We start from the raw sequence: 13,697 nt of genomic DNA, 5'->3' as shown, positions 1-13,697 counted from the left end.
GGGTCAGGCTGCAGATTGTTGGTCTCAAGAGGATGAACTGCAGTTTGGTGTTCCTCCTTCTGTTCTATAGCTCCACCAGCAGGCCACAATTTTACTTACCTGGTGAAAACCATGTTACTGATACATGATTTACTGTATCACTGATGCACCTTCCATCATGACTCCATGATGGACAGTTTAAAAAAGGATCACAACTGATCCCACAAAGCTACAGATACTTTCCTTTTTGTTTTACATGCTCTTCCTTGTCAAAATTTGGCTCCTACTTACCCACAATGCAACTCAACCACTGACAGTTTTGGTCTGAGATTTGGTAACTAACATAGTATACTGACACATTAAACTTCTAAAGATGGAAAATATGATTAATATTATAGAAGTATGGCTCTCCACTCTTTGGCTGTATATTTACAGTACATACTCATAGTCTAACCACAGTTTTGCAGTTTCTCACAAAACTTGGACAGAAAGAGGTTGAAAAAAACAGCATTTAAACCTTTCTGCTCAAACTCACACAGACTCAAACCTTGGCTTTAAAAGCCTCCAACCTTAATACCAGTTCCCATTCAGTGACATACTACAATTAAAGAATACATTGAAAAATACATTTTTAAAAATTGTGTGAGATTTGACTGTAAGTTGTGCTAGCTTGTATTTCCATGGAACTGTGGTCAGAGAACAATGTCCATTATTATTCTGCTGAATGGGGCATAGTGATTAGTGGGTATATTTGAGAAGAAAGTATATATTGTTACAATAAATGATACAATTACTTTAGTTTTATCTACTGACAAACATTAACCAGCTAACACACATTCTATTAAAGCAAACAAGACTTGAAATGTCAGGTCTCTGAAGATGACCTCCACTATAAACAGATCAGCCAAAACATTACGGCCAGTTGGTTGGCACTCGTGTCGCTCTGCGGCTCACTGTGCATCTTCTTCATTGCTCTACTGTCAGGACGCACATTTGCCTGCCACTTAGTGAAAAACTGATGCAAAAGGAGTGAAAACAACGATTCAAAATTTAATCTACAGTAGGTCAAACTTGTCATCAGTGAGCTAAAATCAGGAAACATGCAGTTCAACTGCATCTGTTTTGATTTGTCCATCATGTGCACCGACTAAAAACCTTTTTTAAAAGTGGTCAGAGATAGATGCACCTCAGGTCCTTTGATAATTTGCTTCATAAATTAGACTTTGTGGTCTTTACTGACAAAAAGGAGGCGTACAGTAAACAGGCCATCTGAACTGAACACTGAGACTCTCACTGCTATCCATCAACTTTAGGACAGGTAGTTTTCCCCTCCCTTGCCATTTCAGTGTTTTAGGTACTGACTTGGAAAAGGAGGTCAATAAGTACTTTATTTGTTTAATGTTCACTGCGTGCATCTCCGAGTCCCTCCTTTCTCCCCTCCTTTCAGCATGCATGCTGTTGGCATTCACCTCAGCTGACGTCCAGACAGAAAATCTATCTCTCCCATAGTCTCTTGCCCACTTTGTCGACCTCCCCTCCAAGAACGAAGGTGTGTGTGAGTTTCTGTGTGTATGTGTAACTGTAGAAGCAGCAGCAGTGTTGGTGAATGGGTCTAACCCTATATGATTTTATTTCTGCCTTGCTCACCTTTGACCTCTATCAAGCTCCCATATCTTTCATTCCTCTCTTTCATTCCTTCAAGGCAGACTGTCAACAACAGCTCTCCTGTAGCTGTTTATTTCCACAATGATCTCATTTTTCTCTCTCCACATCCTCCCACTCTGCCTGTGTTGATGGCCACAATTCTTGATCCTGTCCTCATTTTACCTTGGACATTTCCTGTTCTGCTGATGTATGATAGTGTCTTACCTGTCGACCCCTATCTTTCTTTCTGTCTCAGATCACCGCGCCCGGCGGAAGAGTATAGCCACCGGGAAGCAGCCAAGCATGGAGGTCCCTCCCACTGCCCCCCTTCAACCCTTCCGACAATCCGTGAGTAACCCCTCCTGTTCCCGGCCTCCCTCGCTGCCTCCGTCCCTCTCACTGTCCCTCCTTCCTCCTCCCGCCCTGGGCTTGCCGCACACCTGTGGCCGCCGGGCTAGTGGCACCCCGCCTCACCCTTTCCCCATGTCCCTGGCTGTCCCCTCATCCCTGGCCTTGTGGCAGCAGCAGCACCAGCAACAGCAAAAAGGCTCCAAGAAAGGGCCCGGCACACCCCTATTGCCTCACTCGCTGCCCCTTTCCCCCTCTCTGTCCTTCACCCTACCCCACTCGCCTGCCGCCTCCTCCTCTTCCCCCCCCTTTTCGTACTGGGGTGGTGACTGGAGGGCTGCCGGTTCAAGTCCAGTGGCAGGAGGGTCGTTTATTGCACCACTGCCCCCTGTTGAGGTATGTGACACAAACATGGCTGAAGCAGAGACACTGGCTATGTTACATGCACTACAAATGTTCATAAAAACAGGTTTTGTTCTCACAGGTGTAAACATCTTGCCTAATGAAGATGCCTATAAATATAGTGTTCATAGGAACATGGAAGTCTGTGTTCTGAATCTTTAAAGGGCCATACCAGCATGTTTGCAAGTTTTATTTCCTTAACTCCAAAACTGACTATTCCCAAATGTGTGCTATACATTTTTGAGTTTGTGGATTATTCTTCCAAACATTTGACGCAGCCATTCTCCATTAATTTCCCAAAAGTATGAAACTCAATTAGCAGACTCATGAAACATACTTGAGCTGTGTAATGGAACACATTAATCTGCATGAGTATTTGTCGTGAGCGTCATTGTTGTGTGGTAATGCAGTTTAAGTGCGGTGCTGCATTTTGTTAATTTGTTTGTTTATAATAATTAAAATATCATCAAAAGGGACTAAAGAAACTTCATGTGTATGTAAAGGGAAGGAGGGCCACCAAGCCTAACCACGCAAAAACACTCTCAAATTCAAACACGTGCAATAATAGATATGAAGAAGACAAGACAAAATAAATCAGAATGAATGAAAACCAATGAATGATGCCTAGAACAGCAAAAATAAGACAGCTTGTAAAAAAGGTTTGTAAAAAAAAGAAGCATTACAAATTTAAATTTGACTTGTATTAAAGTGCCTGGTATGATTCTTTAGTGTCAGCAACATACTCACATATAAAAAAATGTTACTGTGTCTCTTTTTAAATTCAGAGACAAGAGAAAATAATCTGCTTATTCTTTTATTCATGGTGACCTGATCACAAGTTATGAAATGTGCAGCTAGAGGGCTTTAAAGGATAGACTGGTGCCTTATTAAGCTTCTGCCAGTGGTCACTCTCCTGGTGTTTGGTCACTGTCACTGTAGTTGGAAATAGAAGATTTTTCTCCCTTCAGAGAAAAATGTGACATTATGAAAAAAGCTTTTACAGACTTAAATTCACAGAAGCCAGATAATCCATTTGAGTAAATGTGTAAAAGTCTCATTTTGGTCAGATATTCTTTATTTTATCATCATTTCCTGGTGGCAAAGATAAGTATTTTTTAATCACTGTTTTCAGCTTGTCTGATTGGATGAGCAGGTCTTGAAACAGGAGGGAGGAGTGTCATAGTGTGAATATTAGAATGAATTAGTATCCAGTAAAAACAGGCTTCATTTGCTGTAAACCACCTGACACCAACAGCAAAACATGTGGTAGAGTGGCACCTGTATACTTCCCCAAAACTGGCCACAAATACCTTTCAGTGTAGACAATCACGTCACAGCTGGTCATGTAAGGTGACCAGTGGTGTTGACTACCTACAGGAGACTTTTGAACCCCTGACTTTAGTTTCTAAGGCAGTGACCACACTACATGAATTGCACCAAGCCTGGGGAGAAGCCCTGTATTACCTACAAACTCAGGGAACCAATGTCTTTTCACCTTTGTTGTGTCATATCCCACAAGGCTATGGGGGAGAGGAGGGATAGTGAATAGGATGAGTATACTTCAAGCTGACTGGGCACTTACAACAATAAATATAACCTGAACACACAAAGGCACTTACCAGACTTTGTCAACGAGAAAACAACCTGATAACACTTAGGACAGCGATGAGCTACTGTAGTTGTACTGTTAAATTTAGATCCTTTACTTGACTAAATGTAGTAGCACTGCAATATAAAAACTCATTTACAAGTAAAAGCTCTTAAGGAGTATATTACTGACGAAATTCACTTAAACAATCAAGAAAAAGTCATAATGTGAGTATGTGATACACTCCTGGGTAAATATAGACTAACCGAATGTAACTGTAACTAAAGTTGTCAAATAAATTACATTAAAAACTGACAATATGTTTCTCTGAATTATAGTGAGCTGAAACAATAAACGACACTAAGTCGTTTAACATGAAAGGAGCCTAAGGCTGATGAGCTTTCTGTGTGAACGTAGAAACTGAACATGGCTTGTGGTTTACTGCAATTTAGACTTTTTTTCTCTCTCCTTATCAAATACTTTTACTTTTTGAGACTAAAAGTGTCAGACGGGGCGGCTAATCAAATCAGATTTAGTCATGCAGGCTATTAGCTGGGAACCAGCAGATGGAGCCAAGCCTTTAGTCATATCCTCAAGACAGGTTTCAGAGCCATTTGACTCATGCCAGATGATGATGTGTCACTTCCCTCCAGTCATTCTCCCACTGAGTAATGCTCTGATGCTGTAGGTATAAAACTGATATTACTGTGAGTCCTCAGGATGCACCTGAAAGCTGAATGGGTGAAGCTTCTTTGTGGCAGATAAAACAAACTGATTTTTCATGCATCTTTTAAGACATTTGAGCTGAAGTTACTTTCCCAGCTAACATTTTAAGCTTTAGAGGGTGAAACAGCTTTGAAATTTGACAGTGTCATTGTTTTAAAAATAATGTGGGCTGGGAAAATAAGTCAAAGCCGTTAAGGAAACAGTCATTCATGACTAATCTGCAGATTAAATTATTGATTGATTAATCAGCTGTTCTTTAAAAAAAGATTGTTCACAATTTTGCAGAGATCAAGGTGATTGATTTGTTTGCATGACCAACTACTGCAAACATACAGTATACAATAATATAAATCCGACAAAACAGTAAGTCTTTCTACTAAAATGACTAAAGATCATTTCCTGTCAAGCAGCTAATTGTTTAATTAGCTGCTTGTTGTTTCACCTTTTCACCTTTCACATGCAAGATTTAATGTAGTTTCACTTGTTCCAAGATTTTGAAAGAGGTGGCAGATTGTATTTGAAAGTATTAATTTCTGATTATGACACTACAGAAAGTAACAAATGGAAGAAGAAAACAAGTGAAATTATTATTATATAATTATTTTTCTCACACACTATTACAGAATGAAAACTGTTGACTGTGGAATGTTTTTGCATGTTAGGACAAATGTCTTGGTTTCCTTTTCCTCTTTTGAATAACTGAGTTTACAGTTAAGGTCAGAGTTAGTCTGTCGAACTCGATGCACACTTTCCCTAAAACTACTCCGAAGTAATTTCCTAAAATAAGTTATTGCAGTACCTCTACCAAGGGGTATCACTTAATAATAACAAGCTTTTCTTAATAAGATCACATACAAAACAAAAATTAAATCATATCCTTTCATAACATTTTTTGAGAAATATGCTCTGTGATTAAAGCACTGTTCAATGTTTCTGTATATCTTGATATTGTAACTATTCAGTGACTTATTCCTCTCAGCTCCTGACTGTATGTCTTATCATCTGATTGCATCTGTAAATATTTGGGGGAGAGACAGGATATCTTTAGTCAGACATTTCCCAATTAGCTTTGATGAACCTGCTGGTTACACTGCACTTTTAGCACAGTGCTCAAGTAGCACATGACGACTCACGAACTACACGTCATGTTGTTCCTTGTTATTGTAGAATGTCCTGTTACAGATTCTCACAGTGTGAGTTTTAATCATGTAAGGGAGCTCATGTAGGACAAACTACACCTGTGTGAGACTGATGCTCTTGTGGTTGGACTGTATGGCACACCACTGCCCACCACAGGAACTGTGACATACTGCAGTTTTCTATGGCAAGTACACATGTAGGTGTGTGATTTCTTGTTGATAATAAATGTACTCTGTGCTCTCCCCATCATGCATCATGTGTTTCATTTGTGTGCATCTCCATCTGATTTTGATTTCACTTAAATACGTGCAACACAACCCACACTGACCCCATGGGAATCATCATACATGTGAATCTTCCTCCTCGAACCACACCTGACTCTTCTGTCCTCTCGTCACCACTTGACCATTCATCTTTAACTCACAACAACCACTTTTCTATCTCTGTGACTCCGCGCTGTGCACGTCCCCCCTCTCCTTTTCCATCTGTTTGCCCTTGTTTGCTCTCCTCCTCCACCTCCTCAGAGTTTCCTCAGTAGAAGGTTGAAGGGCTCGATCAAGAGGGCTAAGAGTCAGCCCAAACTGGACCGAACCAGCAGTTTCCGCCACATGATCCTCCCCCGCTTCCGCAGTGCCGACCAAGACAGGTCAGTGAGTGAGTGTGTGTGAGTGATCTCAAATATTCATATGTGCATTCATCTGCTGTTTAGGTGCTATAGTCTGTAGCAACATTTCTGTCAAGAATTTATTTTTGTCTGCTCCTCCAAGACTTTCACTGTGTGTCAATGCAGCATTTCAGACTATTTATGGTTTCAACTATTTATACAATCTAAAGCATCTTTCTAATTGAAACGGGGTGTTGGGATGGAGAATAGCACAGTTAGTGGCAATTTGAAAGTCTAAATCTATTGAGTCGCTTTCAGTTAGGTAAAAATGTTACTAGATGAGGGGATGGCTGCACAGCCATTTGTCAAAGTATTGAGTTAGGTCTAGATGTTTGTTTTCTAGTATATGAGAATGTGCTGGTTTCCAGAAAGTCGGCGTAAAAGTTGAAGAATATAACATTTTACAATTTGCTGTTACATTATAAAGCTCTGTGATAGACTGGTGACAAATCCAGATTGTACACCACAGTGCATGCTGGGATAGGGTCCAGGCTCTTGAGGATAAGTGGACTGATGGACTGAAGGCTTTACAGAGAAGATGTAGGACCTGGATGGTTTCCAGTTACTCTGCAGTAATGGGGCATTCTGTGCTGTGTAGCCGAGGCCAAACTCCCTATCCATCCATCCATCCATGTATTTATCTGTCTATTTGCATCCATGTCTATAACTGTCTCTGTTCATTGCTCTCTGTGTTTGTCTATCTGCATATTCTGCATCTTTCACTGTTATGTTCTTGAGTTTGCACATTTATGTCCCACTGCAGTGTCAGTTATGATTAAAACACTCGGCACCATCGCTGTTTTGCTGCTGGGATGTTTAAAAAATATACCCACTCACTCCGTGGCAACCAGCAAAAAGCCATATGGTGGCTGTACAGACCATAATGAGTCAGTGGGAGATTTGCTTAATTAAATCTCCTCTGTATCATGTACATAGTTGTAGCAGCCCTGGCATTCTTCTGCAACAACAGCATAATATTCTGGTACATTTCTGGTACATTTTGAGGGAGATTTTAATTTTTTCATAGTGCCAAATTGTGACTTGGCTAAAGTTTTGGAAAGTTTTGTTTTGACAAAGAAGAGACAAAAAAAAACAGTCTGAAATTTGAAGTTTCCAGAGTTTACATAATGTTGTCTAACAATAGCCTATGGATGAACAATACTGTACAACATCAGCTTCTTTGAGAATGGTTTTCTCTTTTTATACAGAATATATACAAATCTGTAGCTACATGTGTGTTGTGTTGTCCAACAAACAGTCCAGAATAGAAATGAAGTTTTATCTTCTAATACAAAAGCAGAATTTCATCACAACTAAAAAAGCTGAAAATGCTGGAAATTGTGCGTTTGCCTCAAAACTGCCTTTTAAGTAATTACCTGTAAAAATTAATAATTTTTGTACCAATCAACAAATCAGTTAAATTAAAAATATTTCTTATTGTTCATATTTACAGCTTATTTTGTGATTAATTTTGTTTTGAGGTTATCTGTAATCACACTGGAGAGCCAAGACAAACTGAAATTTCAAATGTGAACAAGGTCAACTTGAACAGGACAAAAGTGTACCCAGGAGAGTGCTAAAACCTTTTCTGAGCCAGGTGTCTGCCAAGGTGTGTTTCCACATGATTTATTCATTTGGGAAGGTTGTGGATGTCTATTATCCCCTGCTGGTCTGAGCAGACACAGAAAAAGTCAAGAGCCTTGTGAAGTCGAGGTTGTTTGCCAAGGAACTCATGGCTGATATCCATTTTCACAGCTCTTGGTTTTTTCTGGATGTTTCCTGTCAGGGATTTCACTGAACATCTGCAGCTTTGTTCATTCCTCCTTTTGTTTTTTATCTTTACTTATCAAGGGAGGGTTTGCTGAGAACAAATGCCCTTTTTCTGCAAAGACTGAAATTCCTGCCCTCATAAATGAGGTCTGAGTTCCCAAACAGGCTCTAAAACCTGCAGTGATATAAATCTGTCTATATATGTTTCACAGTACAATACTATAAGCCACCATGCAACACAGCCTCCTGACTCTTACATCTAAATACTCTATAAATAATTCTTACATTTTAAAAGCTGGTAGCTGCAAATGTTTGACATTTTTGCTTGATTCACATTTGTTGCTGAATGACTAATCAATTATTGCACTAATGGTTTCAGTTCTATTTACATGATATGCTCACTTAAATTTCTGATCTGCTTTATCTCACTGCACAGAAGCACAAAGCATGTTCTCAGTGTCACCAAATTTAAAGTTTTGTGTCTGCTTCATTGACTCTTGCGTCTAGTCTGCCATCAGTGCTGCTGAGGCTGTTTCCTCAGATGTGTGGCTCATCAGTCGCCGAGTGGTAAATTTAATTTGAAAGGTGTGTGTGTTGTCTTTTCATGTCACCTTGCATAGACCTTTTTTTACCTCCAGGGCTTCTGCACTTTTCTCCATCTCTTCATCTTCTCCAACCTTGTCACATACTTTATTCCCTCCTATTTATTTCCTCTAATCCATGCTCTCACTTTCCTTCTCTCTGAAGGATCCACTCTCTTCATCCTAGTGATTTCCTCTGAGAGGTCTTTTCCCTCGATCCCTTAGCCCTCACCCCTATCTCAGTCTTTCCTTCTCTTCTCTTTCCTCCCATGACCTCCCCCCTCACTTGTTTTCTCTTCTACTCTGTAGTTGCTTCAATCTGACTCATTCCTTTGGGTCTATTTTTATCACTCCCTCTCTCTCTATGCCCCCCCCCCAGTCCCTTACATGTAATCAGTGCTGTGCTGATGAATGTTATGATTGTACACAGACAAAAGCAATGCGAACATGCAGGGGAGAAGCTGAGAGTTGGATGCACCAGGAAGGATGTACAGTATATTTTCTACAATATCTTTTCTTTTTGCTCATTTCCATCCCCCTTTTCTTCTCTGAGTGACTTCGCCACACCTGACCGTCTCCGCTTAGACTCATTGTGTCATCTTACATCTGTCTTAGTGACGCTGCTGAACTGGTCTGTAATTTTATGGGCTTCTGTGCATGCATGTGTGTGTGTGGAACTAAGTATGTAGAAGAGCATGATGGATTGGTTTCAGCGTTATTAAAAATAATTTAAATGTTTTTGTGTATAGAGTGAAAGATCACGTGTAATTGCTGACATGACACAAACAATAATTTACATTTCAATCAAGGTAATAATGAGATTTTCAGAATAAGTGCACATGATCAGAGCTACTTTACTGTCCGCTTAATTTACTGGATTTTATTTTCAAATTCATCTGTATGTTAAATAATTTATAATAAATTAATTATTTGCTTCTTAGCCATACCAGGTTATTAGCTTTACTGTTGAGCTACTAGCCTTTGACTGCAAAATAAAGTTAGTGAAGGCAACATCTTAGCAGCTGAAATAAATACAGGCTATAAATTGTAAATAACAACATGAGGTTTTTCCTGATTATTACTATTATCTTCACAGGTGCTGTGGGATGAATAGTGGATAATACTTTCATATTTTTTAACTGTACACTTCTCAAATATCTGTGAGACACATTCTGTGTTGCCAAATATCTATTTTTCCTGGTCGTAGATATTGATGATAATCATGGGAGATGTGTGTTCTTTATTGCTGTAGTTCACTGAATTGTACAGTATTTAATTTTTTTTGTATGTTTTCTGACATAAAAATGGCCGAGTATGTTTTCATAAAAGGCACAGATTTTGAGTATTAACAAATACATCTCTCCTCTCCACATCTAACCACAACTATCATTCCTCCCAGGACCCGTTTGATGCAGAGCTTCAAAGAGTCCCACTCCCATGAGTCCTTGCTATCCCCCAGCAGCGCTGCCGAGGCGCTGGACCTCACTCTGGATGAGGACGCCATCATCAAACCTGTCCACTCAAGCATCCTGGGACAAGAGTACTGCTTTGAGGTAAGAAAGATCTGAGCTGCACATTGTGAAGCAACTACAGTACACTCAAAGTACAGTGTACAGAAGAATGATGGCACCAAAAATGTTGTTCCATCCTGACAAGTAACAGATGTGAATAGAAAATGTTTTTTCTTTTCATGTGAAAAAATGAAAGAAACAGGACACTGAAATGAGCCCTATTCCTTACGTAATTTGCTACAAGAATCTATTTCCATTAATGGAACATGACAGAGGTTGAGAGTGAATACAAGACATTGTATTGGCGCCTTAGTTGCAGTATCCATAGTTACTAATGGCTGTGGTTGTTGAATTTACCATTGGCTATAACCTCAGGTGACTACGGCATCGGGAACCAAGTGCTTTGCGTGTCGCTCAGCTGCAGAGAGAGACAAATGGATCGAGAACCTGCAGAGAGCTGTCAAGCCCAACAAGGTGAGGGGAGAGAAAGGGATGCGGTAGAGGAAGAAAAAAGGATGATCCCTCTGTCTGTGTGTCTCTCTCTCTCCTCCCTGTCTCCCGTTGTTGTCTGTTTTCAATAAGAGCGCACCGCTTCATTTCTCTGTGTGAACCTCATCCTCGTGTCTGTGTGTGTCTGTGTCGAACAATTTAGGCCCTTTTCCAGGAAAATATTAAAGCTCCACAAGGTGATTGTAGGGTGGGGGCTTCAAATAGCTGGTTTGAAAAAAACTGATATCAGCAAATCAGGTAACGTGTCAGCAAATTCTCTGTGATGCTTGGTATTAAAAGAAGCTAAAGGGACAAGAGGCAAGCACCTACTGTAGGCAAACATATCTACACACATCTAATGTCTGCACAACTTCTCTGTCTATTTCCTCTTCGTACTTAGTAACATTTTTATTTAGGAAACTTTTAAACGCAAGTAACCTTTTAGGGCAATCACAAAATCTCACGAACATCCACCTCCTCATGAACTGGTCCCATTTATCAAGATGAAGTTTGTCCAGTCAAATTTAAGTTCAAATTCAATTTTATTTCTTTATTTATTGCATTTCACCCCAAAGTCTCAAGACAATTTACAATAACAACAGGATAACTAAAAGTACAAAGAAGGCAGAGAAAAGTTAGGCAGAGGGCCCAGTAAAGGACATAAAATGTTTGTATCAGGTTAAACTTTAAGAACTGAGCAGAACCAGCTGCAATTATGGTGTAAAAACCGACTTGGAACACACAGAAGAAGAACCAAAATGTTCTGGCATGAAGCCTGATGTCAGCAGGTACATTTCTATCACCAGATTATAATCATTGTAGATGAGATGCAACCGTACTGTATGATTGCAAAGATTAGATGGTGTATTTTCACATGGAAATCTTTCCTAGTGCAGCTTCAAAGTACTGTGATTTCATTTCTTTCTTTCAGCTTTTTTATATCAGCTTAGAGTAAAACCAATATCCTAATTTTCACCCAGATTCCAGAGTTCTGGGAAATTGTCCCACATCTCCTCTCTCTGTCATTAAAAAGTGAACAGGCATGTGAGATATGCAGCTTTGATGGCGACCGGGGACTAAAGAGTTATTAAACAAGTCTAAGATGAAACATCACCTGAGCCGAATGCTTGGTCCAGATGCTCAGGCTGCAGGGGTCCAGGCTGAGTCATAGAGCTCCAAGGACTCCATGTGGGGGCTCCTTCCAAAATCTTCCCCCTCCCACCCCTAAACAACACGCATCGTGCATCTCAGACCAGATGTATTGCCAGAGATAAGGCTCACTGCAGAGACAAGGATTATCATTATGCTTCTTAACTTGCCAGAGCCTTGTAATTCCCTCTTTGAGCCTGGATTGTTTGTTTTTCCAACAGCAGAGCAGCCGCTGCACCCTTCTGTAATATTGTATTGGGGGTTTTTTTGATAGTAAAACCAAGATAAGAGAAATTAGTGAAGATGTAATGTGATATTAAGACAGAGGACTCGGGCCCATGCTGGTGTTGCTGCACTGTATGTGCACTAGCAAACTGAGCCACCAGATGCCATCACATTCAGACTCAGAGGTTTGGAATTAATTATGCCTTGTGTTTGGTGCTGGTTATCAAAAAAACATATAAATGAAGAACTTCAGAACTGTAGATCTTACTGATGCTCACACACTGAGCTGTCTAAATTAGAACTTAAATAGTCTGAAGCAAACAGGGCGCTAACAACAATGGCATTTCAGCCCAGTTGAAATGACTCAGCCCCTGTTCTCTGAAATATCACTCTGCAATCAACACAGCCCCCTCTCCTCCCATGGGGGAGGTCAAATATAGCTTTGTGATCATGATTAGAAAATGTAGCTGTCTACAGAAACATTACCAGCACTGTTTGTCCCTTGTCTTTGCGGCACATGTGCACTGTGTCATTTGTCTGTTTCTGTTTTATATTACTTGTATCAGTCAGACCGCTCTTCTACTCTTATCCTTCATATTTTCTCTTGTCTTTCTTTTGTGTGTCTCTATCATGCTGTCTCTGTATTCAAGTCCAGAGTTAAAAGTAATTCATCATGTTGGACTGACAATCCACAGTAAATGAACCACCGTGCCAGCGGCCATTTTTTTCCTGTCCTGTTACTCTGATCTCTGGCAGGTTGACCTGTTGTTCCCTTCATTCCCCTACGCTGATTCGTCTCCTATATCCTTTTTCTTTGCTCTTTGTCATATTTTCTCCTGCACTGAATCAGCTTCTCTCTGTAAAGCATTTTAATGACTGACATTATCAGATGCATTTGACCTCATTTGACCTGATTTCATCTCCATGCAGGACAACAGCCGGAGGGTGGACAATGTGCTCAAACTGTGGATCATTGAGGCCCGCGAGCTTCCAGCCAAGAAACGCTACTACTGCGAACTTTGTCTGGATGACATGCTGTACGCACGCACCACCAGCAAGCCCCGCACTGACACCGTTTTCTGGGGCGAGCACTTTGAATTCAACAACCTTCCAGCTGTCCGTAACCTACGCCTTCATTTATACAAGGAGACAGACAAGAAGAGACGCAAGGTGACAAAGAGATTTTTAGGGTAACATGAACAACAATAATGTATTGAAAACAATTTGCAATCATCATACTTTGGGGTTGGATAGAAATTTGAGCCTCACCCAACAGCAGTGACAAACAGCAACAAAGAAAAGCCAGAAACAACTGTAATGATTGGTGAAATAATTATTGAGTCATTGTCATGGTTCAACAACCCAATCAACCCCCAGGAGATAATCAACATGGTCATTTTGTGTTATTTGTGTTCTCTTTTTGCCTTCTTATGGTTTAGATAAATACATTATAAGCATGAGAATTGTAAGTCACAAATACA

At 40.2% G+C, this 13,697-nt stretch overlaps 1 protein-coding gene across 1 annotated transcript in view; it reads left to right on the top strand.

The window, feature by feature from the left end:
* Positions 1-13,697, top strand: part of syngap1b (synaptic Ras GTPase activating protein 1b) — a 104,014-nt gene that overhangs the window by 65,611 nt on the left and 24,706 nt on the right. Inside the window, exons 4-8 of the mRNA XM_026317027.1 lie at positions 1,880-2,367; positions 6,352-6,473; positions 10,242-10,395; positions 10,729-10,827; positions 13,147-13,386. Of these exons, the coding sequence (XP_026172812.1) occupies positions 1,880-2,367; positions 6,352-6,473; positions 10,242-10,395; positions 10,729-10,827; positions 13,147-13,386 (1,103 nt within the window). The remainder of the gene's footprint in view (positions 1-1,879; positions 2,368-6,351; positions 6,474-10,241; positions 10,396-10,728; positions 10,828-13,146; positions 13,387-13,697) is intronic.

This window comes from Mastacembelus armatus, chromosome 16, assembly GCF_900324485.2.
Source record: "Mastacembelus armatus chromosome 16, fMasArm1.2, whole genome shotgun sequence".
In the NCBI taxonomy this organism is placed as follows: domain Eukaryota; kingdom Metazoa; phylum Chordata; class Actinopteri; order Synbranchiformes; family Mastacembelidae; genus Mastacembelus; species Mastacembelus armatus.
This window is presented reverse-complemented; position numbering and strand designations above follow the sequence as displayed.